The sequence below is a fragment of the Mastigoproctus giganteus genome, chromosome 10, assembly GCF_048544385.1.
Source record: "Mastigoproctus giganteus isolate SK-2022 chromosome 10, ASM4854438v1, whole genome shotgun sequence".
Lineage (NCBI taxonomy): Eukaryota > Metazoa > Arthropoda > Arachnida > Uropygi > Thelyphonidae > Mastigoproctus > Mastigoproctus giganteus.
Window position 1 is genome coordinate 88,808,127 of NC_143584.1, and position 27,485 is coordinate 88,835,611.

Consider the following 27,485-nt stretch of genomic DNA (forward strand, 5'->3'; position numbering starts at 1 on the left):
ATAATTTCTCAGAGTGTTATATAAGTTAAAGGGACAGTTTAAAGAACTAAGACATTTGAGGGCACTCTCCCACCAAAGAGAGTCGAAAGTGCCGTTGAAGTTGACAAATATGGCTAAGGAGTATTATGTTGTGTGTAAGTGATGAGTTTCATAAAATGAACCAAAGCATCTTCAGTACCAACTCCAGGTCAAAAGACAAATTGATTTTCTGAGTAGAATTTAATTTTAGTCAAAAGACAAATAATATGGTAAGACAAAAGTCTCTCAAAAACTTTTCCTAAGTGACTTAGAAGGAAAATAGGTCTAAAAGAACAGGGGTTATAAATCAGTTTGCCAGGTTTGAGGAAAATTTTCACAGTTGCATTCCAGACTGTAGAGAAAGATCTTAAGTATAAGCATTTGTTGAATAGTTTAACGATGCAGTTTAATTATGAATATACTTCAATAAGGTCTTTCCCTGGACATTTGTCAGGAAACATACCAGGTTTTAAGGAGCCAATAAGGCAGAAAAAGAGGACTCCAGGCAAATGCTTGTTTGTACCATGGGTAATGCCGACGCGTGAGGTGAGGTGTACTGTACTGTACTGCTTAAATGCTTATACTTAAGATCTTTCTCTACAGTCTGGAAATCTGCACTGCACTGTACTGTACTGTTACCAACAGTCTGCCAAAAGATAATGTGATAAACACCATAAACACCTGGGAGGAAACAGTTAACCACATCCTTGATCTACTATTTCCAGTAAATGACAGTTCTCTCACAGAAGAACAGGAAGTTATATGCACTGAGAAACAATAACTGTCAAAGACCCTGGAGGAATTATCCATAGCACTGGAAAAAAACAAAAATAACAAATGTCCAGGTAATGATTTAACCACACCATCTATTGTAACTGTATAATAATTGTTTACAAAAGGGAATCTTCCCAACCACTTGGAAGCAGGAAAATATAAGATTAATATTAAAGAATCCTGAAAAACTGCCAACAGACCATAAATCATATAGGTCCACTGCCTTTGCCAGCTTTGGGCAAGGTAATGGATAGGTTAATACTACCCATATTACAGTATAACTATCTCAATACCAATCTACAATCAAAAAAGCGATGTGGCTTTAAACAGAGTTGCTCTACAGAAGATTTAACGAACCACCTAATTAATTCAGCTAACACAGCAGAAGAAAAATATGTAATGGCAATATCTATAGACTTTGCAGGAGCATTTGATGCATTGTGGTGGCCCAGCATTCTTCACAGACTGCAAAGTGCTGGAATACCACAGAACCTATATCAAATAATACAAGATTACCTAAGGGATAGACAGGTCTCGGTCAAAACCAGATACCACTACATCACCAGAAGTGTGACAAAAGGAAGCCCCAGGGTTTGGTGCTGGGTCTCTATTTTTGGAATCTGATACTGAATGAATTCCTGGGAAAGGATATTATTGGTCCAACTGACAGGGTCGCCTTTGCTGATGACCTTGTCCTGATATACAGTATTTGCTTTTATAAATGGTACTGTATATCAAAATCTATTTTTTTCCTACTATTTTTTCCAGTATTGGTATAGGCCTGCTGCATTCCAAAGTTTTTCCAGCTTATAAAGGAAGTAAACAATATATCAATGTCAAATGTTTTTCTCCAATACTGTACTGTAATAATTTATCAATATCAACTGACATCTGTAATATTTTTAAATATCTCAACAGTGTTGTGTTTTTACTTTAAAAATTGAAAAATTAAGAATTTCAAAATTCAAATTTATAGCTGGATGTCAGCATACAGCAATACAAATCAAACTAAAACAATCTGGGATCAAAAAATTATTTTGAGAATCTTCAGCTGCATTTTTCAAGCTCTACTAATTTTCATCATCATGGAATATGAATATTAAAAAATATTAACTTGACTAATGCTTATACTTACTCTGGAAAGAAAAGTTGACATGTGTGCTAGTTCCCCTGAGAGCAAAGTCCATGGCAAATGAAGCTGCTCCATAGTATATGCACCAGAAATCAGATCCTGAAACAGAAGTGGTCTTTCACAGTAGTGAAGTGTCTATAATACTATTAATAATCAATAAACTTTATGCTTTTTTTTTGCAAAAAAGACAGTAAAATTACTGCCTACAGAGTGTAAATCTTTTGTTTCAAATGCAAGTTCATAACAAAAGACAATTGAACACCATTTTCTTGGACCAAAAGAAATATTAAGACAATGATATAAGTGCAGGTTTATATTTTAACTCAAAAGGATAATTTTTTGCAAACTGTTGTTTTTTTGCAGGTACATTTTTCTGTCTGAAGAAAGCAACCTCATACCCATGGTAATGCCAACTAACTTTTCAGTGCCAAGAAAAATTACTAAAACATTTCATTAAAAACTATACTATAATTGCCTATACTTGGCTGTCATGGATACTAGAGCTGCACTGATAAGAAAATTGCCCCATTACCGATTAATCACCCAATTAGTCATTACAGTGCCTTGCTTCGTCATTACAATGCCCCACCTCAATAGTCAGCAGCAGTGGCATATCCAGGTATCATTGTAAGGGGGGAACATGCCGACCAGGTTTTTTAGTTTTTTTTTTTTTTTTAGAATGCCTCCTATGTTCTTTTTCTTTAATTTAAAATTTTTGGTTAAGGAGGGACATATGCCCCCTCTGCCCACCACTGAATACACCCCTGGTCAGCAGCCCAGTGAAAATGTTGCCTATTGCTTAATTACAGTACAATACATACAGTCAGATATCAACCAAATAATACTAATATGTGGAATATTACAATGATTCATGTCTAAGAGTGTTCAATTACAGAATCAGTTACATATCTGTAAGGTAGCCTGCTGGAAGGTAGTCTAAGAGACTACCTTCCAGCAGGCATTTTTTTGCATCCCGGTGACACGATACATCATTTGCATCTCAGAAGCACATCCCTGATACACACAGACAGTTAAGCAGCAGTCACGTGACTCCTACTTCGATAGTCTGCCTGTCACACTTGAACCCATTAAGAAGGACTGCAATTCATGGATGAAAAAAAATTTTTTCCTACTCAAGTCTTTCTACATTGCTACCATTCTAGACTTTTGGCAGCACGGGTATACTCCAGTTTAAAGTACCCTACCCCTCGTGTTTCACTACGTAACGAACAGAAGGTTGCATGAAGGACGTGAACTGATAAAAAAATAGTCGTAATTAGAAGGGAAAAAAAAACAATTATAAGGTGGGTCATGTTTTTAATTGACTTTCATTTGTGTTTAGATTTTTAAGCGACTCAGGGAGGGATTCAAGCAAAAACCAGTTGTTGACCATGGCCGGGGAGTGCCGCAAACTGGTGTTTTACCGGCATCGCTGGGGACTTCGATAATTCTACTCGACATCAATGAGTTTAACGATTTTTAATGGTTTTATAGGTAAACTGAAGTGATATTTTGTTATTTGCATTATTAATAATAGTGTTAAAATACACATTGATGGTTATTCTTTTATCAAACTTGGAACTTGAAAAAGTCTTTTACAAGGAGATGCTGAATTTGGAAATTTGAAACAAGAGCCAATATGAGAACCACAGCAAATTACAGGAAACTTACCCAACAAACTGATCATACCATATGAACTGGCGCATTATGACCAACATAGTCCATGTGCCATTAAACCCTAGCACAACCAACCAACCAACCAACCCAACAAACTTCTCTGCTGCTACTACAGTTTCTCACTGCATTCTTGGTAAAGAGATGATGCGTGTTATCGGTTAGTTTCCTGTGGTTCTCATGTCAGTTTCTTTACGTTCGCCTCTTGTTGTATTCAGTTTGTTTGTACACCTTATTAATCCATTAATCTAAATCCTCTTAATATTTTTTCACATTAAATTTTAATAAGATTTCAGCAGTGCTGTAGTCGTAAAACTAGATTTAAGGTATACTCTATAAATGTTGCAAAAAGTAGAGTATACTGTGCATATCAGGCTTATTAATCAAATTTGCTTCAATTGCATAGAAGTCGCACAAAGCTATAAGTATTGCCTAGGAATCAAATTCTAATAAATTTATTTTTTTAATTTTCAGTAAATATTTTAATAATACTCATTTTTTCAAGTCTTTCAAAAACCAGAAGGTATATGCTATTCACTTAAAAAAATTCAGAGGGTATACAGCGTATACCCTCCACTACAGCCCTGGATTTAAGTAATTGTCAAAGTAACCATTATGGCACCAAGTATTGCATGGAAGTATTTTACAATAAATCCAAAGGACAAAACTGTTTGCATATGTAATTTATGTGATACCACCATATCAAAGGGCAGTAAAACGACTACAAATATTACTTTTATTATTAGCCACATGGTGCTTGGAAGCCTAAGGCTTTTGTTGCACCAGCCAAAAAAAAATTCCCGAGTTACTGAGAGAGAAAACAAGAGGCAAAAGTAGAAGGAAATCATGAAGAAAGAGAAGAATGATGATATCCAGCTCAAGACCCTGGGCGTGCCAAGCCCATACTCACCAGATGTGAGATGAATCATCTCAAAAAGTTCCATCCAGAAGAAATGTCAAAAGAAATAGAAGCATCAGATCAGTTGAAAATGACATATGCTTAATGTTCATCAGGAAGTGGCAGCACCATTGAACCTCCTGCTAAAGTGCAAACTACTATAGAAACAGTATTAACAAAGAAGAAGCTTTGGGATATTAATGACCACAAGGCCAAAGAGATCCATTATTTAATTGGAGAAATGATAGCTGTTAGACTTCAACCATATTCTGTAACACATGACATTGAATTACAAAAGCTATTAAAAAAATTTTTTCCCAAATTACAATATTCCAAGTAGAAAATATTTCATTGATAAAATCATTCCAGATATATTTCAGAAGTTAAAAAGAAAACTTCAAACATCCCTTGATAAAGCCGCCAACATTTCTTTAACCACTGATATTTGGACAACTACTACAAATAATTCTCCATTTGAGTATTACAGGCCACTGGCTTTCAAATGAGTTTGAACAACGTCGGGCTGTCCTAAGAATTCTTCCATTTTCAGGCTCTCATATAGGGATATGGATCAGTGACGAGTCAAACAATGTGCTATAAGAATATAAGCTCTCAAAAGCAAAGTCTTCCTCATACTGTGAGATTCTGGAGCACATAAGCATTAGCATTAGTAGAGGCATACAATGCAAGAAAGCAAGCTTATGCAGCATCAGCCAAAAAAAAAAAAAAAAATCCTCCCTCACCCCTCCATTCGTTCCAAATGCCTGTCCAGCTCAGCCTTAAATTTATCTAGGCTATTAGCTTCCACAACAAAAGATGGAAGCCTGTTCCACCAATCAACTACCTGCTGGCTAAACGCAAAATTCTGCACATCTATGCTACAACTATCTTTCCTCAATTTGAAACTGTGCCCCCTCAGGCTCTTAGTCTGAGCAAGAGAAAGAATCCCATCAGCATTCAGCTTGCTCAACCCATCCAAGGCCTTATACACCTCAATCAGATCACCTCGCAAGTGCCTACTCTCCAGGCGCTGCAATTTGCAGAACTTAAGCCTTTCTTGGTAAGAGCACCCCTCTGTTCCCCTCACCAATCTTATTGCCTTTCTTTGTACTCATTCTAACAACTCTACATCCTTCCTAAAATGAAGCCTACAGACCTGTACACAGTAGTCTAGGTGTGGCCTGATCATTGCCTTGTATATGATAATCACCTCCCTGTCCCTGCTAGCAAAATTCCTATATATCATTGACAAGACTCCATGACCTGCCCTGTCAGCCCGTCTGCACTGCTCAGCAAACTTCATATTTGACTGCACAATTACCTCCAAGTCTTTTTCACTTTCCACTTCCCTAATTGTAGTACCACACAGTTGGTAGGTTTCTCTTCAGTTATTGCTACCCATAGGCAGTACTTTGCATTTGTCAATGTTAACTTCAGTTGCCATATATCATTGGCAACTGAAGTTAACATTGATGATATATCCTAGATCCAGTTGGAGTGGCATACTGTCTTTACTGTCATTAACAACCCTGCCAACCTTTGCATCATCTGCAAACTTGGACGTTAAACCCAATATACCTTCATCAATATCATTGATAAAAATACAAAACAACAATGGACCCAACACCGAACACTGGGAAACTCCACTAATAACATTTGTCCACGAAGAGCAGTTAGTTAGTTAGTTAGTTATTTGGTTTTTAGGAGCATTAGCAACTAAGGCCATATTGCTCCGGGAATATGCGGTGGTCATCCCCTGACCTTTCTGCATCCTCCGATGAAGAGCAGTATCCATTGACTACCACTCTCTGTCGTCTCCCACTCGCCATCCTTTTATCTATTGCAGCAACTTACCCTTAATGCCATACCTCTCCAATTTGTACAGCAGTCTTTCATGTGCAACAGTATCAAAATCTTTCCTGAAATCCAAGTATATGATATCAAAATTATTTTTGGCATTCAGTTCCTTTGTGACCACATCACAGTATCCAATCAAATTGGCCAGACAAGACCTCCCTTTAACCCATGCTGTGTCTTAACTATTACTGCAGTCTTGTCTAGATGATCCTGTAATGCTTCTTTAACCAGTGATTCCATTATTTTCCCCAGAAACACAAGTTAAACTAACAGGTCTATAGTTATTTGTTCACCTTTTGAACCCCCCTTTGTGAATTGGTGATACATTTGCACACCTCCAGTCCATGGGGAAGTCCCCTCAGTCCAAGGGGACTCAGGGGACTTCCCCATAATTATGGCTAAGGGTTTGCTTACTTCCTTTACTGCCTCCTTTAATATAACTGGATAGATCCCGTCCACCCCAAGTGCTTTTTTTATGTTTAACTTCAACAATTTCTCCTCCACTTTGCTCTCAGTTATTACAAAATCACTTAGCTCCCTGTTAGGGTTTGATAAACTTCTGGCACTCTCCCTCATTGAATAACTCCTCATGTGTAAATGTAGATTGAAAATACTCATTCAGTTTATCAGTTATCTGAGCATGATCATCAACAGTCACCCCATCTATGTTAAGTGATCCAAACCGATTCGTCCCTTTGGATCACTTAATTCATCCCTTTCCTTATATAAACTCTATAAGGAAAGGGAACTGCCAAAATTATTCCCCTGAAGGCTTCCCATTTAGAATACGATGTTGGTAACATCACCAGTTGATCCCACTGTAAAGAATTTAACAACTGTCTGAGACCCCTGTAGTCACCTTTACAAAAGCAAAAGCCCTTCCCTTTAGCCTTGATAGTAGTTACATATTTAAGCAATTCCCACATCAGTACATTGGGATCACTGTCACCCAGTGGTTCCTTTATCTGCAATTTCTTAATGCATGAATAATCAGATCAAGAGTATTATTCCCTCTGATTGCCTCTCTAACATGTTGCTGTAGAAAACATGTCATCCAATAAATCCACAAAAGTCCTGCTAGTGTGCGAGTGACCAACCCACAAATTACAGTAAATATCTAGAGTTAAAATCCCCCATTATAAGACATTCTGATTTATTGGCCTACTATTTCTCTGCACAATTGCTCATTATACTCATTAGATTTATTAGGCCTACAACACACACCTACTCTCATTTTTTCCTTTCCCAGTGCTTATGTAACACCAAACAGACTCAACATTGCATTGTCCTCCAACATCAATTGGATGCACTTCCTTAGATTTTATGTGTTTCTTAACTAACAGCATAACCCCCATCTCCCTTCCTGTCCTGTCTTTCCCTTCTGTACACATTGTACTCCCCAAATTCCAGTTCTACATTCCTTATATCTGTGTGACACCACGTCTCTGATATCCCAACAATATCTGCCTTTGATATTTTGAGTAATACCTCAAATTCATTGCATGTTTTTCTTCTCCCACTAGTTCAATAAACATCTAGTTTTACCCTAGTTATTTTTTAAAGATTTATTATTGTTTTCACATACAGTGGAACCTCGGGTCATGAATTTAATTCGTTCTTTGACTCCGTTCGCGAACCGAAACAATTTTTCCCATTGAAATTAATGCAAATCCAATTAATCGTTCGCCTGCCCCAGAAACATATTGTTTTTTGACTTTTTTATGGATTTATGTGTGGCAAAAATATATAATATAAAATATACAGTATAACTTTACCTTTGTGGTTGATAGTTGCTGGCACAGGTAGATGGTAGAGGAGGAGGAAGACTACTCCTTCGAAGGAGAGTCCCATTCCATAATAGCGTCGAGCATTTCTGGTGTTTTTTCTCTTGTTTGTATCCTGAGAAGTGGTTTGATTGCTGGCTCGGTGGCTGGTGTTTTCACAAGATAACGAACCAGAGACATTTGTCTTTTTCTTTGTTGGATAATTTTCCGAAAATGGGACATCACATTGTCATTTAAAATATCCACTGCTCTGCTGGTCACAGTTTTGTTAGGGTGATGCTTCTCAATGAAAACCTGCACTTCACTCGCTACAAATTTCTTTGATCTCAGCACTTGAAACATGTACCACCTCTTCCTCCTCCTCTCCCGAGTGCTCCTCCTGCATAACTTTCATCTGTTCATGTTGAAACTCAACAAGTTCTTCTGTGTTGAGTTCTTGTCTGTGGTCCTCCACCAGCTCCACCACATCCTCCTCGTTGACCTCCAAGCCCAACTCTTGCTAATGGTCACAATCTCATTTACTATAGTTACATCTGTCTCCTCGAAGTCTCTATCAGGCACACAACCTGGCCAAAGTCTCCTCCAGGCAGATTGAAACGTGCGGTTAGAGACATCGTTCCATGCCTTGTCAATGAGGTTTATGCAGTGGAGGATATGGAAGTGATCCTTCCAAAAATCAGTCAGGGTCAAATCCGTGTTTGACCCTGCGTGATTTCCAACTTCAACTTCTTGAAGTTGGAAATTACTTGCTGGTCCATGGGCTGGATGAGAGGAGTGGTGTTAGGAGGCAGAAATCTGACTTTTATGAAGTCGTATTCAACATCAAGGTCTTCTTCCATACTTGGAGGATGGGCAGGAGCATTGTCCATAACCAGCAGACACTTAAGGGGCAAATTATTTTCCTCAAGGTATTTCTTGAATGTTGGCGTAAAAACTTCAGTCAACCACTCCATAAAAAGTAATCTTGTCACTCAAGCCTTGCTATTCGCTCTCCACAATACCGAACGTTTACCCTTTAGCACTTTATTGCGTTTAAAAGCGTGCGGATTTTCAGAATGGTAAACTAAAAGAGGCTTAATCTTACAATCCTCACTTGCATTAGCGCACAATAAAAGTGTAAGCCTGTCCATTGGTTTGTGGCCAGGCAGTGACTTTTCCTCTTGAGTTATGTAGGTCCTTGGCATTTTTTTCCAAAAAAGTCCCGTTTCATCGCAATTAAAAACTTAATGTGGTACGTAACCTTCAGAGTTGATAAAGTTTGCAAATTCCTCCACATAGGCATCTGCTGCTTTTTTGTCCGAACTAGCTGCCTCTCCAAGCCTAACAACACTATGAATTCCAGTTCATCGATAAAACTTCTCGAACCAGCCTCTACTTGCTTTAAATTCGTCAATGCTAGCATCACTTGTATTCGGCGTTTTCGCCACTAAATCACTGTGCAAAAGTAAAGCCTTCTCACATATTAGGGCCTCGCTAACACTATCTCCAGCAAGCTGCTTTTCATTAATCCAAACTAACAATTTTTCTACTTCTTCTAACACTTGAGACCTTTGCTTTGTTAACATAGTCACTCCTTTAGCCACATCAGCCGTCTTTAGAGCATCTTTGTTCTTTAAGATAGTACAGATCGTAGATTTAGCCATGTCGTACTGCTTGGCAAGATCAGAAACACGAACACCATTCTCATGTTTAGTTATTATTTCCTTCTTCATTTCTACTGTAATATGCTTAGGCTTCTTTACACTGCTGTCACTAACACTTTTCACTTTCTTGGGAGCCATAATGAGGGTTAATTTAATGCAAAAAGCAAAAAAAAAAATTGTATCAAGAACAACGCAATGGCAAACAATGTTCACAGCGTGCAAACCTGAGTACGACTGATGCTGTTCGCGAGCCAAAAACATGGCGCCAAAGCCATGTTTGTGCATTCGTGCGCCGAGGCATTGTTCACGGGTCAAGTCAAAATTTGTTCAGAAATTGTGTTCGTAGGCAGATTTGTTCGTGACTAGAGGCGTTCATGACCCGAGGTACCACTGTATTAAAAATAGGAACAAAAATCTGATATTTATCTACAAATGGAAGTTGTACTGTGATTAGCAAGAGATGTAGTTTCAAATTCTGAGCATTGTGAATCATGCCAAATTTGAAATAAACCCAAAACAAAAGTAGCTAACAGTATCATATATATATATAATGTATTTTTAATTTTTAATATTTACTAGGGGGCTTTACCCCCTACTCGCCAACCCCCGCACATGCTTTTCTACGTAAAATGTAGAGGTGTGACAAAGTAAGTCAAATCTTTTCTACGTAAAAAGACACCTGTCAAAATGCACTGATCAATATCTAATCAGGAAATGACCTATGTAATTATTTATCTGTGCATTTGTAGTGACATAACCATCCCGCCCAATTGTACCACATGACCTGCATCCCTCTTCTCCCATTGGCTACCCCACCCCAAGGCATTCTCAAGGTGCAATAAATATCACTATGTAATTATTTATCTGCATTTACATAGGTCACTTAGGAAAAGTGCCTTTTGCTTTGGGTTCCATAATGCATGAGGAATATTGTTGCATCTGAAAGAGCAGGACTAAATTATTTACAAACTATACAAATATTTAAAATTACAACATACAACTATTTACAAATATACAAACTATATCGGGTCCCTTCAGCAGCTGACATTACAATGGAACATCAAATTATGCCGGGTGTGACCATGTTTCAGACAGTGAAGCATGTGCATGAGGTTGGTGACAGTTATGGAGGCAGTTGTCTTTCAATGGACAACGATGTAATTATTTACCTGAGCATTTGTAGTGATGTAATTGCCCTGCCCTCTTCTCCCATTGGCTCGAATAAATATCACTAGGAGGGAAACTTTTTTAATGTATATAGAGAGGTATACATAATAAGCAAAAATATATGTGCATATGCATATTTTTAATTTCACAAATAAAAGAGAATAAGAGACTAATGTTTCTGTTCTATGTATAAAATGATTTTTGCAATTTTAAGCAGATTTATTTATTTATTATTATTATTTTAAAATAGGTATAAAATTTTTTTTATTAAACCATTAAAAAGCACATACAATAAATACTGCAAATAATTCAGAAAAGATGAAATACTGGCATTGTTCACGCAGAATTCAAAAAAATCCGAACACTTTCAAGAAACTAAAACGAAAGCTAGGTCTGGTGACCCACCATTTTTGCCAAATTAAACAGGTACGATCAAATGAAGTAAGGGGGATCTATGAAAAATAGTAGCACATTTGCTCATAGGGTATTGCACAAGCTCTGCATCAATTCCATATCTTCCAAACATGTGTTTGGAAGATAGAATACAAACATGTATTCTACAGAGCAGAAATAGAAAATCGAATCAGATGCATTTGATAGTTGTACTTACAAAACTTGCTTTGTACAAACAGCTAATATTTCAAGTAACTGTCAGTAGATCTTACATGCTGATCTTCAGGTAATTCACCAGTGGGAAGAAGAAAATTTAGTTAACTTCAGTCCTAAAACCAAGTCCTATTTTATTTCACAAACATAAGTCTGTACCTTTATCAACATCATTAATAAATAGCCTGTGCGGACGTAGCTTATTGCCGCTCCTGGAACAGGGAAGTTTTATTAGCTTAAATTGGCATATTAACTTATTTTCTAGAGTAGTTTTATATTCCTAGTTATGATACTTAGTTTAAAGTTTAACTTAGATAGAGATTTTGTAGGTATTACTTAGTATCAGTAAGGGTATCAAATCCACGTGTTACAAGTTGCAGCTCCGTTGAACGAGAGGTTTTTTTTTTAACCATATTTAGCCGATTTATTAACCAATTGTTATATCAAATTATTTTCTGTAAGTAGCTAGTCAGGATCCTTAGTATATTCTGAATTGAGACAGCGAGAGTTGGAAGTTAATCAATACTTAAGTGTACTAATGATACTTAAGTGTACGTAGATTTACCGTACGTAAATTGCCACCATTCTTATGCGATACAAAATATCTCGAACTAGATAGCATAAGCTTAGTATAGTATAGTACATAATATAATATTGTCAGTTAATCAGTAAATCTATTAATCTTGTTGAACTTCATTGTCAATTAAATTGTACTTTTTTTTTTTTTTTTTTTTGGTAGTTGTTGGCGCATAGGCTTCTGTGGCCATAATGCACCTCCCAAGGTTTTTTGCAGTACTTTGATCCAAGCCCGAGGCGGGAATCGAACCCGCGACCTTTGGGTTGCCAGGCAAGCACTTTACCCACCCGGCTAGCCCGGTCAGCAATTGTACTTTTAACTATATACATATAACGACTTAGATTACGTAACATAAATAATTAGCAAAAATAAATAATTAATACTTAACTTGATTCGGAAGTTATATAAAGGGATTTCGTAGATAACACTCGATACTGCAACATAAATATAGTGTTATAACTGTGTTGGGATACAAGTTTAGGGTTTTAATTTTGTACTGAAATTTAAATTTTATGGAAATTAAATCGAAATCATGACTCAGACCAGAGCAGCAAAGCAAAAGGTTCAAGCTAATGGAAGTGCTGTGGCTCAGAGGAGAACTGAGGGGGGCAGTTGCCCTCTGAATCACAGCCTTTTAAAATGCACTATTTGCTTGATGTTTGTGGAGCAGTCAGGTACGGGACATGATACTGGCATGGGGATGTCTTTGTATGTGCACGATGCAAGGAGTGTAAGGAAATCAGACGACAACTCAGCGTTGTTATGGGCCTATATGAGAGCTTGAAGGACAGGGTGGATGCCCTCGAAGGATTAAAAGTGAGGGGCCCATCAAGCTCTCAGCTGCCCACACCAACGCCAGAGCTTGCACTTGGGCATAGCGCAACACAGCAGCAACCCCCAAGGCAGAATGCGCTGGTCCCAAAGGAACTAGTAGTTGTTGGTGACTCTATTGTCAGGGAAACGGGAAACATGATTTGTAAAAAGGATAAGTGGAACAAGACCAGGGTATTTCTGCCAGGGGCAAAGGTTGATGACGTTGTAGAGCGGATATCATCTTTTAAAGGCACAAAAGGTGATATAGTTGTACACGTTGGCACTAATGATATTAAGAGTAGGAGACCGGCGGAATTACTTAACAAGTACAGGTCACTGTTGAAAAAAAGCCGTGAATTAGGGTTGAATTTGAAAGTGTCTGCAATTCTGCCCAGACACGATAGGAGGGAGTATATGATGAGAGCCCTGTCAATCAATTCGGCCCTGGAAAGATTGTGCAAGGCTCAAGAGGTAGAATTTTTTTCAGTCTGGTCTGTACTTGTTAACAGGAGAGACTGCTTCTACAGTGATGGAATACACTTAAATAGAAAGGATGCAAGAATGTTTGCTGATGCTATCGAGGCAGTTTTAGGTGGGTCGGAAAACTGCTAGATTGGGGGGATACAAGGACTAATAGATTAACAGTAGCCACTGGCAGAGGTGAAAGTGATTCTTGCACTGCTTCTCTTGGAATGAGCAGCAGCCGGGAAAATACGATGCAGGATATTTCAGAGACTGCTGAGAGTCATTGGGGTACAAGTAAACACATGGGTTATGTTAGGGTAGCTAAGAAAAAGAACAGGTGCATGTATACTTGCGTGTACACCAATGCTAGGAGTTTGGTAAATAAATTTGATGAATTTGAGGTATTGCTCAAAGCATCAAAGGCGGATATTGTTGGGATATCAGAGACGTGGTGTCACACAGATATAAGTAATGCAGAACTGGAATTTGGGGAGTACAACGTCTACAGAAAGGATAGACAGGATAGGAAGGGAGGAGGGGCTATGCTATTAGTTAAGAAACACATAAAATCCAAGGAACTGAAGCCAGTCGACATCGCTGGACAGTGCAGTGTCGAGTCAGTTTGGTGTGACATAAGAATTGGGAGATCAAAATTGAGAGTAGGAGTGTGCTATAGGCCTAATGAGTCTGATGAGTATAATAAGAAACTGTACAGGGAAATAGAGTGGGCCAGTACATCAGAGAGTCTTATAATGGGGGATTTTAATTTCCCAGATATTGACTGGAATTTGGGGGCTGGTCACTGACACACTAGCAAGGTTTTTGTGGATTTATTGGTTGATTGTTTTCTACATCAGCATGTTCAGGAGGCAACTAGAGGGAGTAATACTCTTGATTTGATTATTACTAGTGATTCTTCATGCATTAAGAATCTGCAGATAAAAACCACTAGGTGGCAGTGATCACAGTGTGCTGAAATGGGATTTACTCAAAGAGGTAACTACCATCATGAGTAAAGGGAAGGGTTTTTGTTTTCGTAAAGGTGACAACAGTCGTCTGAGACAGTATTTAAATTCTATACAGTGGAACCAACTGATGACGTTACCAACAGCAAATTCAAAATGGGAAGCATTCAAAGAACTTATCTTGGAAGCTACTAGGCTTTATATACCAACTAAGAAATATTGTTCAAGGTTCAGGCCTAAATGGATGTCAGATGAACTAATGAGACATATGGCAGAGAAGAAAAATGCATGGGATACATATAAATTAACATGTGACACAGAAGCCTATGATAGATATAAGTTGATCTGTAACCAAGTTACAAAGGAGGTTAGACAGGCGAAGGCAGATTACGAGAAATCTTTGGCAAGGGATGCAAAGAAAAACAGCAAGGAGTTCCTTACTTATGTAAACTCTAGAAGGAAGGGGATGAATCAGATTGATCCACTTGATATCGATGGTTCAACTGTTCATGATCCTGCTCAGGTAGCTAACAAACTAAATCAATATTTTGCATCTACATTTACACATGAGGAGTTATTCAGGAAGGGGAATGCCATAGATGAAGTAAACACTGGCAGTGAGCTAGATGATCTTGTAATAACTGAGAGTAAAGTGGAGGAGAAATTGTTGAAGATAAATACAAGAAAGGCACCTGGGGTGGATGGGATCTATCCAGTTATATTAAAGGAGGCAGCAAAGGAAGGAAGCAATCCGTTAGCCATAATTATGAGAGCTTCCTTGGACTCAGGGGAGGTACCCACAGACTGGAGATGTGCAAATGTAACCCCAATTCACAATGGAGGATCAAAGGCTGACACAAGTAATTATAGACCTGTGAGTTTAACTTCTGTTCCAGGAAAATTAATGGAAGCACTGGTTAAAGAAGCACTGCAGGATCATTTTGACAAGAATTCAGTTATAGCTCAGACACAGCATGGTTTTGTTAAGGGATGGTCTTGCCTGACCAATCTGATTGGATACTATGATGTAGTCACAAAAGAATTGGATGCAGGGAATAACTTTGATATTATATATTTGGATCTTAGAAAGGCTTTTGATACTGTTGTACATGGAAGACTGCTGCACAAATTGGAACAGTGTGGCATTGGTGGCAAATTGTTGCTATGGATTAAGGGATGGTTGAGTGGCAGAAGAGAGTGGTAATTAATGGACACTGCTCATTGTGGACTAATGTTATTAGTGAAGTCCCTCAGGGTTCAGTGTTGGGTCCATTGTTGTTTTCTGTATTTATAAATAATATTGATAATGGCATATCAAGCTTAATGTTCAAGGTTGCAGACGATACAAAGGTTGGCAGGGTTGTTAAGGATGCTACTGACACTTGGCTGCTGCAACAAGATCTGGAAAGGTTGAGCAGATGGGCTGAGAGGTGGCAAATGAAGTTTAACATTGACAAATGTAAAGTACTACATATGGGAAACAGCAACCCCAGAGCAACGTATCAACTCTGTGGTACTACGCTGACAGTGGTAGAGAATGAAAAGGACCTGGGGGTAATTGTGCAGGCAGATATGAAGTTCTCTGAGCAGTGCAGATGGGCTGCAAGAGTAGCTCATGGTGTCTTATCAATGATATACAGGAATTTTTCTAGAAGGGATAGGGAGGTGATTATTCCCTTGTATAAGGAATGGTCAGGCCGCACCTTGAGTACTGTATACAGGTCTGGAGGCCTCATTTCAGGAAGGATGTAGAGCTGCTGGAACGAGTACAGAGAAGGGCAACAAGGTTAGTGAACGGAACGAAGGGTTGCTCTTACGAAGAAAGGCTTAAGTTTTGCAAATTACAGTGTCTGGAGACTAGGCACCGGCGAGGTGATCTGATAGAGGTGTACAAAGCCTTGAATGGTTTGAGCATGCTCAATGCTGATGGGATACTGCCTCTTGCTCAGAATAATCACCTGAGAGGGCATAAATTCAAATTGAGGAAAGACAGATGTAGGATAGATGTGCGGAAATTTGCCTTTAGCCAGCGGGTAGGTGGTTGGTGGAACAGACTTCCATCCCTTGTTGTGGAAGTTGATAGCCTAAATAAATTTAAGGCTCAGCTGGACAGGTATTTCGAACGAACAGAGGGGTGAAGTGGAAAGGTTTTTTTTTTTTTTTTTTTGGCTGATGCTGCATAAGCTTGCATCATATGCCTGTACTAATGTTAATGCTGTACACTGCAGGTAAGGTTAGGTATAAGGTATGTTCGTGTCAAATGCACCTGGGATTTCTCCCAACTCTGCGTGTGTTTTGCTGTATCGAGGACAGTACACTGTCAAGCCAGAGACTTGAAAGTGTGTGGGCCATGTCTCTGCAGTGTGATATGTTGTGCCCATTGTTTGACCGGCTTACTGGCCGCCAGGACCCTAGTAGGGCCTGACGTTGCCCATACCCTGCCACGTGTGTCCAGTATCACAACAAATAGCTCTGGTAGGTCCTGCCACATAGTTTCCTGGGATTTCAGTGGCTAGGACCTTAAAAAAAAAAAAAAATTTTTATGCATTTGACATTAGTGCTTAATGGGATTGCTCTTTGGAAATCGCTGGTTGGGGTTGAACGCTAAAGTGATGTGTTAAAGGCCTAATAGGTCGGGCAAAATTTTGATGTTATTAAATTTAGACGTGAGGCTATACGCTAGATAAAAGCTAATAGTGTTTGTTGTCTTAGAGATTTAGACGAAACCAGTGAAATTTGGACGTTGATTAGAATTTGGCGGCATTGTCAAGGGTGTACCTTGGTCGATTTAGTGAGAAGGGGGGAGACTGAAGACTGGGGGAAAACAGAAAGAAGAATAGGGATGATAGAGTAGGCATCCCCAAAGAGGTCAGTGGAGACGAGCCCCACCAGGCGAAGTATGGGGGATAGGCAGGGAGAATAGGCCTGGTTCCCTTTAGAACCCCATCCCCAGGCAGGGGGGAGACAGAGATCTGTCTCCCCCCTGCCTGGGGATGGGGTTTTAAAGGGAACCAGGTTAGAGTACCCAGTTCAGATTGCCAATGACGTGTTGGCAGTAAAGCCGCAGAATCTCTTCATCAGTGTCATGTCCAAGCAGTGTCGAATCTGGTATGAAGGTCAAGCTGCCCATCCCGCTCCAGGGGTGGGATACGTTAGCTGGCAGTGGGGAACCCACCAGGCGACGGGGTAAGAGAGACACATTTTGCAACAAGACACTCTTAAGGCAGAGGCAATGGAACGTGTGCTGGTAGTAGGATTATTCTGGACGGCATTCAACACACTTTCTTCTATGGTGGGAGTTTGCATCGAATGTGGTCTGCCCGCACTACTCCTGTTACCTCTAAATGACCCATAATCGCACAAATTTTGATGCACACATGCAAACAAACGGTGGTCCGGTACATGTCTGTCTGTCTGGGAGGCGTTCTCCATAAATTCATTGAGCGGCTCGTCCATTGCCCTCTGCTAATACATACACTAGGTGCATGTCTGCCAGCTCACAGTCCGTGTATCGATGCATGCTCTTCATGCAGCAACTACTGCTTGAATGAGTAAACTAGAAATTTTCCCTCTCGGGAATTGATGAACAGCACCATCTACCGACTTATGGTGATGTTTCCGGTTATGGGTTCCTATGCGATTCACATTCCTTTAGAAGTTACCCACCTCCCCTAATATATTTATTTATTTACTTATATATATGGCATATATTAAAAATAATGAAACTATAAGTTTTAACTAAGAATCAAATTCTAATAAATTTATTTTCTGATTTTCAGTAAATAATTTAATAATATTTGTTTTTTCAAGCCTTTCAAAAACCAGAAGGTACACGTCATTCACCTTAAAAAATCCAGAGGGAATACGGCGTATACCCACATATACCCTCCACTACAGCCCTGGTCATATCTATGATTTATCAAACATTATCCTGTAGAGATTGGGATGCCACAGTCTCACTGTATAAGGAAATTGCGAGACCACGTTTGGAATAGTGTGTTTAAGCATAGAAAACTCATCTGAAAAAAAGACAGAGCTTCTTTTAAGGGTCCAAAGATAGGCAACTTGCAATTGGCAAGAGGGTGATCATATGAGAAAAGACTGATTATGTGGGCTACAGAGCTTGGTAACCAGGCACCTCAGAGGGGACCTGATTGTGGTTTATAAGGCTCTGAGAGGGGTTAATAAATGAATGAAGGTGGAATTTTCACTGTTATAAAGAATTCCAGAACTAGTGGCCATAAATTCAAATTACAAGGGAAGAGGTTTAGACTAGATTGTAGGAAGTCTTCTTTTAGCAAGCAAGTCTTTGATTGCTGGAACAGGTTACCTTCACAGGTAGTTGCTAACAGGTTGAATAAATTCAAGGTCAACTGGATAATTACCTATGTGAGGAGGGAAGCAAATAATTTTTATTTTCTTATCAACTTGTTTTTTTTTTTGTTTTTTTTCATGGCAAGTGCAGCAAAAGCCCATGGCTTCCCTTGCACTATATGACTATTACTATTTTCAAGTTAATGTTTGTGTTTAATTGGTGTTTTTAAAGTTTAATTTACCAAAAATATTTTAAACTTGTCCTTTGAGAAAGGCTGTTATAAATAAACCAGTAAAAAAAGTCCACAATTTATATAAATTTGTCTGTTTTTGTAGTTACAAAGTTCTATTAAATATTTGTGGATCACAGTTGAGAGTGGATTTTACAACTATAGTTGTAAACCTATATGATGTTATACTAACACTACATTAAAGATAACTAACTACCTTCAGAAAAATACGATCTTCCTCATTATTTTCGTTGTGAAACGTAAGCTTCATTCCTAGGGTTTGGAGTAATGCTGCAGTATCTTTTCTGTCCATATTATTTTTTAGTATTTGGAACTGAAACATTTTAGAGAAAAACACTGATTATAATATATAATAATTTATGAATTTGAAATACTCTGAAGTTAAAATAACACTTTTAAAAATTAGATTACAAAAATTCAACATTTATTTATTTATTTATTTATTTTATTTTTTATGAAAACCCCAAACACCGGAGGTATAAAACCTATAGTACCATGCATGGGTTCGAGATTGAGAACATGAAGGAAGATGACATTAGAACTTCAACTTCTGTAGATTCTAATTATCAGGAAATATGTATGAGGGAAGGTTGTTCCGTAAAACGGAAGTGGAATGAATAAATGAGGAAGAAGAAAAATTGGTTCTATGAGTTTGAAGTGGGACAGTAAAAGGATGTTGACTAGTAACAGCACATGTTCGGACTGATTTGGAATTATAGTAGCCAATTCAGAAGAACAGTTCCCATGAAAGTATCAACAGAAAAGGCATGCAGAAGAAACTGAACATCTATGAGATAGAGAGTGGAGAGACGCTGTTGGAGATGAGTCATTAATTAACCTAACTGCCCTCTTCTGAATGGAATCTAGAAACCTGAGAGAGGTTTTGGGGGCACCGCCCCAGATGTGGGAACAATATTCCATGGCAGGGCGGATTTACAATTTGTACAGAACAGCTGCTTGGAAGAAATGTACTGCCGAAAGCAAAAGAGAAAACCCAGTTTTTTAGATGCAGAGGAAGCAATATTTGTAACGTGCTTATGCCAAGAAAGATTAGAAGTCAGGGTAATCTCCAATAGAGATATATTCATCTTGCCTAGAAATATGAGTGTCATCAAAGATAAGCATTGGAGCAAAAGAATCCTTTTTGCAAGATAAGACACTGAAGGACTGAATATTAGAAGGATTGAAATCAACTAAGTTATCTTTGTCCCACTGGAGGATTACTTGGAGATCAGCATTTAAGGAATTGGCAGTGGATAATCGAGAAGTTGAAGCTGTTTGAGCAGGGCAAGGTTTCTCAAACTGAAAAGTGGAATGCAATGTGCTATCATCAGCAAAACTATGGATAGGATTTCCAATCAGTGGAAGAAGATCATTAATGTACAAGAGGAAAAGAGTGGGAGAAAGAACTGAACCTTGGGGAACACCATCATTAGTGGAGAAGTTAGAAGACAGAGCCATCTACTATCGCCCACAGTGAGCAGTCAGAGAGAAAACTGGATACCCAATAACAAAAAACAGCTGGCAAACCATACGATGGAAGCTTATTTAGAAGACCTATATGCCAAACATGACTGAAAGCCTTTGAAATGTCAAGAGTGATTGCTTGAGTTTTACCAAAACGTTTCCATTGACTTTGTCCATAGATGAGTAACATAAGCCAGAATGACACCAGTGGATTGACACTAACAGAATCAATACTGGTGATTGATGATCAGATGGAGTTTCTAGATAGTTTAAGAGTTGGCAGTTAATTGATTTCTTCATTACTTTAGAAATGAGTAGAAGTAGTTACAATGGGACAAACTGGATGGAAGAGATTTGTCACCCTTTTTAGGAACTGGCTGGATATGAGCGAATTTCCAGGCAAAAGGAAAACACCTTTGAAATAAGAAAGTGAAAAAAGGTTCCGTAGAACAGAAGTAAGTTCAGGAGTGGAGAAATACCATCAGGACCTGCAGCTTTCTTAGCATCAAGAGTCTGCTGATGAGGCTAGTGGGATCCAGATGTGTTCAAAGCCGTTAAGTTGACTTTTTTTATTTATTGATTTGAAATTGTTTTTGTATAGCTTCTAATTTAAATTTAGCAGTATAGTATTTTTTTTTGTGATTTTCGAATTAATTTGGTGCATTTATTCTTTACTCGGCCTTGTAAATGCATAAAAAACCACAGTTGATTTTTGCTGGCATTGAATCGACAGTAGCATTCAAATCTGCCACCATTGTTTTTGTATCAATATAGCAGATACTGGTAGTTTCTACGTAACTTGTAGCAGTGTAATCAGTATCAGCAGAGGATTATAACTATAAATTAGAGCACTACTTATGTGTTTTAATAATTTAATGTGTAATATTCATAGAGTTTTTTAGAATTGGTGATTTGGCATAGATAGCTAGCATGGGAGTTCAAACCACTTGGGTAACAATAGATAGTTAAATTTATTATCTGTTATATAACTACTTAGATTTTACAAACATAACGTTTTAACTTAAACTTGATAGGATATATGAAATTCATATAACATAACTCAGTAGTAGAAGATAAAACTCGATACTGAAATATATGTAGTGTTATTACAGCATTGGGATATAAGTTTACTGTTTTATATTTTTAATTGTACTGAAATAGAATCGAAATCATGCCTCACACAAGAGCTGCAAAGCAAAAGACTCAAGGTAGTGGGAGTGCTGTGGTTCAGGGTAGAACTGAGAGTGGTGGCTGTCTTCTGAATCACAACCTCTTGAAATGTACTGCTTGTTTGATGTTTGTGGGGCTATCAGGAATGGGACATGATATTGTGAAGGGGAATGTCTTTGTATGTGCTTGATTTAAGGAGTGTGAGGAAATTAGGTGCCAACTCAGCATTGTTATGGACCTTTATGAGAGCTTGAAGAACAGGGTAGATGCCCTTGAAGGGTTTAAATTGAGGACCCATCAAGCTCTCAGCTGCCCACATCAACACCAGAGCTTACACTTGAACATCAGGCAACACAGTGGCAATCCCCAAGGCAGAATGCACTGGTCCGACAGTAACTAGTTGTTGTCGATGACTATTAGCAGGGAATACATTACACAAAAAGGATAGGTGGAATAGGACCAGGGTATGTCTGCCAGGTCAAATGTTGGTGGTGTTGTAGAGCAGATATCATCTTTTAAGGTCACAAAAGGTGATATTGTTGTACACGTTGGCACCAATTATATTAACAGTAGGAGAACGATGGAATAACTAACAAGTATGCATGGGTCAATGTTGAAAAAAAGCTGCGAGTTAGGGTTGAATCTGAAAGTGACTGCAAGTCTGCTGACACAATAAGAGGGAGTATATGATGAGAGCCTTTAGAATCAATTCGGCCATGGAGAGACTCTGCAAGGCTCATGGGGTGGAATTTTTCTAAGCCTGTTAACAGGAGAGACTGCTTCTACAGGGATGGGATACAATTAAATAGAAAGGATGCAAGAATATTTGCTGATGCTACCAAGCCAGTGTTGGTGGGTCGGAAAACTACTAGCTTTAGGGGATACATGGACTAACAGATTAACAGTAGCCGCTGGCTGAGGTGAAAGTGATTCTTGCACTGCTTCTATTCGATTGAGCAGCAACCAAGAAAACAAGGTGCGGGGGATTTCATAAACTGCTAGGAGTCATCGCAGAACAAGTAAATATGTGGGCCGTGTTAGGGTAACTAAGAATAAGAACAGGTACATATATACTCGCGTGTACACCAATGCTAGGAGTTAAGTAAATAAATTTGATGAATTTGAGGTGTTGGTCAAAATATCAGAGCCAGATATTGTTGGGATATCAGAGACATGGTGTCACACAGATATAAGGAATGCAGAATCGGAATTTGGGGAGTATGATTTGTACAGAAAGGGGAGACAGGATAGGAAGGGAGGAGGGGTTGTGCTATTAGTTAAGAAACACTAAAATCTAAAGAAGTGCAATCAGTTGACATGTGAAGACAATGCAGTGTTGAGTCAGTTTGGTGTGACATAAACACTGGGAAGGAAAAATTCAGAGTAAGAGTGTGTTATAAGTCTAATGACTCTGATGAGAATAATGAACAACTGTACAGAGAAATAGAATGAGTGAATAAATCAGATTGTCTTATAATGAAGGATTTTAATTTCCCAGATATTGACTGGAACTTTCAGTTGGTCGCTCACACATTAGTAAGGCTTTTGTGGATTTATTGGATCATTGATTTCTACATTAGCATGTTCGGGAGACAACTAGAGGATCTGATTATTAGTAGTGATTCTTCATGCATTAAGAATCTGCAGATAAATGAACCACTAGGAGGCACTGATCACAGTGTGCTGAATGGGATTTACTCAAAGAGGTAACTACCATCAGGGTTAAAGGAAAAGGTTTTTGCTTTCGTAAAGGTGACTACGGTGGTCTGAGACAGTATTTAAATTCTATATGGTGGGATCAACTGATGATGTTACCAAAATAAAATTCAGAATGGGAGCCATTCAAAGAATTAATCTTGGAAGCTACTAGGCTTTACATACCAACTAAGAAATATTGTTCAAGGTTTAGGCCTAAACGGATGTCAGATGAACTGACATCCGTTTAGGCCTAATGAGACATGTGGCAGAGAAGAAAATGCATGAGATATATATAAATTAATGGGTGAAATGGAAGCCTATGATAGATGTAAGCTGGTCTGTAACCAAGTCACAAAGGAGATTAGGCAGGCAAAGGCAGATTATGAGAAATCTTTGGCAAAGGATGCAAAGAAAAACGGCAAGGAGTTCTTTACCTATGTAAACTCTAGAAGGAAAGGGAAGAATCAGATTGGTCCACTGGATATTGGTCGTTCAACTGTTGATGATCCTGCTCAGGCGGCTAACAAACTAAATGAGTATTTTGCATCTACGTGAGGAGTTGTTGTTGTTATGTTGTTATTTGGTTTTTAGGAGCATTAGCAACTAAGGCCATATTGCTCCGGGGATATGCAGTGGTCATTCCCTGACCTTTCCACATCCTCCGTATTTGGTGGTGATGGGCTCAAACCCTGGTCTAATCAAGAAGCGTGTGCTACACACTGCTGCTCCTTCCCACCTGGCATGAGGAGTTATTCAGGGAGGGGAATTCCAGAGATGAATTAAACTCTGGCAGTGAGCTATATGATTTTGTAATAACTGAGAGGAAAGTGGAGGAGAAATTGTTGAAGATAAACATAAAAAAGGCACGTGGGGTGGATGGGATCTATCCAGTTATATTAAAGGAGGCAGCAAAGGAAATAAACAAAACCTTAGCCATAATTATGAGAGCTTCCTTGGACTCAGGGGAGGTACCCATGGACTGGAGATGTGCAAATGTGACCCCACTTAAAATGGAGGAGTCATTTTAAGAAGGATGTAGAGCTGTTGGAACGAGTACAGAGAAAGGCAACAAGATTAGTGAATGGAACGAAGGGTTGCCCTTACAAAGAAAGGCTTACGTTTTTCAGATTAGTGTCTGGAGACTAGGCACCTGCAAGGTGATCTGATTGAGGTGTATAAAGCCTTGAATGGTTTGAGCATGCTCAATCCTGATGAGATTCTTCCTCTTGCTCAGAATAATCACCTGAGAGGGCATAAATTCAAATTGAGGAAAGACAATTGTAGGATAGATGTGCAGAAGTTTGCCTTTAGCCAGTGGGTCGTTGATTGGTGGAACAGACTTCCATCTTTTGTTGTGAAAGTTGATAGCTTAAATAAATTTAAGGCTGAGCTGGACAGGTATTTGAAATGAAACAGAGGGGTGAAATGAGAGCGGTTTTTTTTTTTTTTTTTGGTTGATGCTGCATAAGCTTGCTTTCTTGCATTGTATTCCTCTACTAATGCTAATGCTTTTTATATTGTGAATAATAATTCCTTGATAAAAATGTAAAATAAGAGATCAAAATGTTTTTTTTGTTTTATGACTTGAATATTAAAGTAACAGTAAAATAGATAATATGAACAAGAGCTGTAATGCTCAATACAAGTAACAATGGCACCTCCGTAGCCAGGTGGGCAGGACCAGCAGTGCGTAGCCCACGCTTCTTGATTAGACCGGGGTTCGAGTCCGTGCCCACCAAATACGGAGGATGTGGAAAGGTCAGGGAATGACCACCGCATATTCCCGGAGCAATATGGCCTTAGTTGTTAATGCTCCTAAAAACCAACAACAACAACAAGTAACAATAAAAATCATTTTAATAGAAACTTTTAACTTATTTATTGTACAATAAAAAATAAAGTTGATGGTCCTCTGTGGAACTGATGACCATCAACTTTAACCAAGGGACAAACCAGCGGTGTTTCCCAGACCACAATCCAAACAACTCTCCTACATATGAGACTGCGGAGCAGGCACCCAGTCAAGGCATCCAAGCTTATGGCCACCCACTGCCACAATGCCTTTAGGTAAATGTTCAGATGGAAAATTAGGCAAATGTACAGATGCAAACTAAATTTTGCATCTTAACAGTGTCGTTAGACTATAATTGACTGGAAAAAGTTGCCTTTTCTGACGAATCACATTTCCTGCTGTACTGTGTGGATGATAGGGGAGGTTTTGGTGACAAACTGCAGTGAAGAATCACTTCCATATCCTAATCCAGGGCCTTCGTAGCCAGGTGGGAGGGAGCAGCAGTGCGTAGCACACGCTTCTTGATTAGACCGGGGTTCGAGCCCGTCACCACCAAATACGGAGGATGCGGAAAGGTCAAGTGATGACCACCGCATATTCCCGGAGCAATATGGCCTTAGTTGCTAATGCTCCTAAAAAAAAAACAAAATAACAATAATAAATGTCCTAATCCAACAGAAACAGGCAGGTGGTGGCAGTGCTTTGGTATAGGGGATGTTTTCCAGGAAATCTCTTGGAGCCCCTCATACATCCCCAAATCTCTGAATGATAAAAACTGTACATTGTGGCTGATTAGGTACAACCTCTCATGGTGACTATCTTCCTGGATGGCACTGGTATGTTCCAGCATGATAATAGCCACTGCAATGTTGCCACTATTGTTCAAGAGTGGTTTGCCAAACATGAAGGAGTTCGGGTGCTACGTTGGCTGCCAAATTCACCAGATGTGTATCCCATGGAACATCTCTAGAATTAGGTGGATTAACGTATCCAGTGATTGGATCCTCCACCACAGACTCCACTATACATTGACCTGCAGGACACAATCTTGGGGACAGGGTACAACATACTTCCAGCAATATTCAGAGGCCTTATAGAGTCTATGCCTCACAGACTATATGAAGTTCTCTGAGCAATGCAGACAGGCTGCAAGACAGGTCATGGGGTTTTGTCAATGATTGTCAATACAGGAATTTTGCCAGCAGGGATAGGGAGGTTTTTACCCCTTTGTATAAGACAATGGTGAGGCCATACCTTGAATACAGCAAACAGGTCTGGAAACACCTCGTTTCAGGAAGGATGTGAAGCTGGAAACTTGGGAAATTCTAGGAACAAGGCTTGTGCAAAATGATGCGAATTGACTGAATCCCACCACTGGACAGAGCCCATAAAAATATAGAACCCAATAAAATTGCTAACACAGGGTTAAACATCTTAAATTTCTAATAAATAAATGAATATTATAGTAAATATAGCACTTTACCTTGACAAGATATGGAGTCTAGTTGTTGGAAGTGGGTGTGAAGGGTTGCAGCTGGTGAGTTATAGCGAAGAGGTAGAAGGGGGTTAACATTCTGAGGATGAAATGTTGTTACACCTGATGTGGAAGGGTGTGACTCACTGTCCAGCTTTTCTTTCTTCTGTGCTGGTTTAAAATAGCTATCCAGCTTTTGTTGCTTTTTCTGCCTCCTTCTTTCACAGTTTCATACCTCCTTCTTTCATGCTTGTTGGAAGTGGGTGTGGTGAAGGGTTGCAGCTGGTAAGTTATAGCGAAGAGGTAGAAGGGGGTTAACATTCTGAGGACGAAATTTTGTTACACCTGATGTGGAAGGGTGTGACTCACTGTCCAGCTTTTCTTTCTTCTGTACTGGTTTAAAATAGCTATCCAGCTTTTGTTGCTTTTCCTGCCTCCTTCTTTCATACAGGAGCTGCCTGTATGGTTCCAAATGGTTCTGAATGCCACGAAGCGCAATCCTACTACATTCAGCATTGCAGGCTGGCCTTGATTAACGCAATTAATTTGTCCCACAAGCGCATCATGCAAAACGGAAACATGTTAATCGAATATAATAATCAATAGAAAAAATTATAATTGGTCTGTGACCTTCAGAAACGTCCATAAAAAAATACTTTTTAAATAACTTTTTAACTGCAATACCATTTAAAGATAATGAAAATAATTATAGAATTAAATGCTTATTGCATAAAATACACAATGAAGAAACTATTTGTTATGGAAATATTTGAACACAGTCATTTGAACAGTGTTGGCTTTCTTTTTTTCACCAATCAATTTCTGATAACCAACAACAATCCTGTCTAGGCACAGGAGAAATAAATACAGTATCGCGGAGAATCTCAAACCTTTTGTTTGAGGTTCTCTGTAATATGAAAGTTTCATTTAGTTCTTTCACCGTTAT

The 27,485-nt window shown here is 38.8% G+C and overlaps 1 protein-coding gene across 1 annotated transcript in view; it reads right to left on the reverse strand.

The window, feature by feature from the left end:
• The window catches only part of LOC150079141 (uncharacterized), a 73,617-nt gene that overhangs the window by 15,093 nt on the left and 31,039 nt on the right, over window positions 1–27,485 (reverse strand). The window contains exons 3-4 of the mRNA XM_090382968.1: window positions 19,135–19,251; window positions 1,928–2,023 (exon numbers count right to left, since the gene is read on the reverse strand). Of these exons, the coding sequence (XP_090239094.1) occupies window positions 1,928–2,023; window positions 19,135–19,251 (213 nt within the window). The remainder of the gene's footprint in view (window positions 1–1,927; window positions 2,024–19,134; window positions 19,252–27,485) is intronic.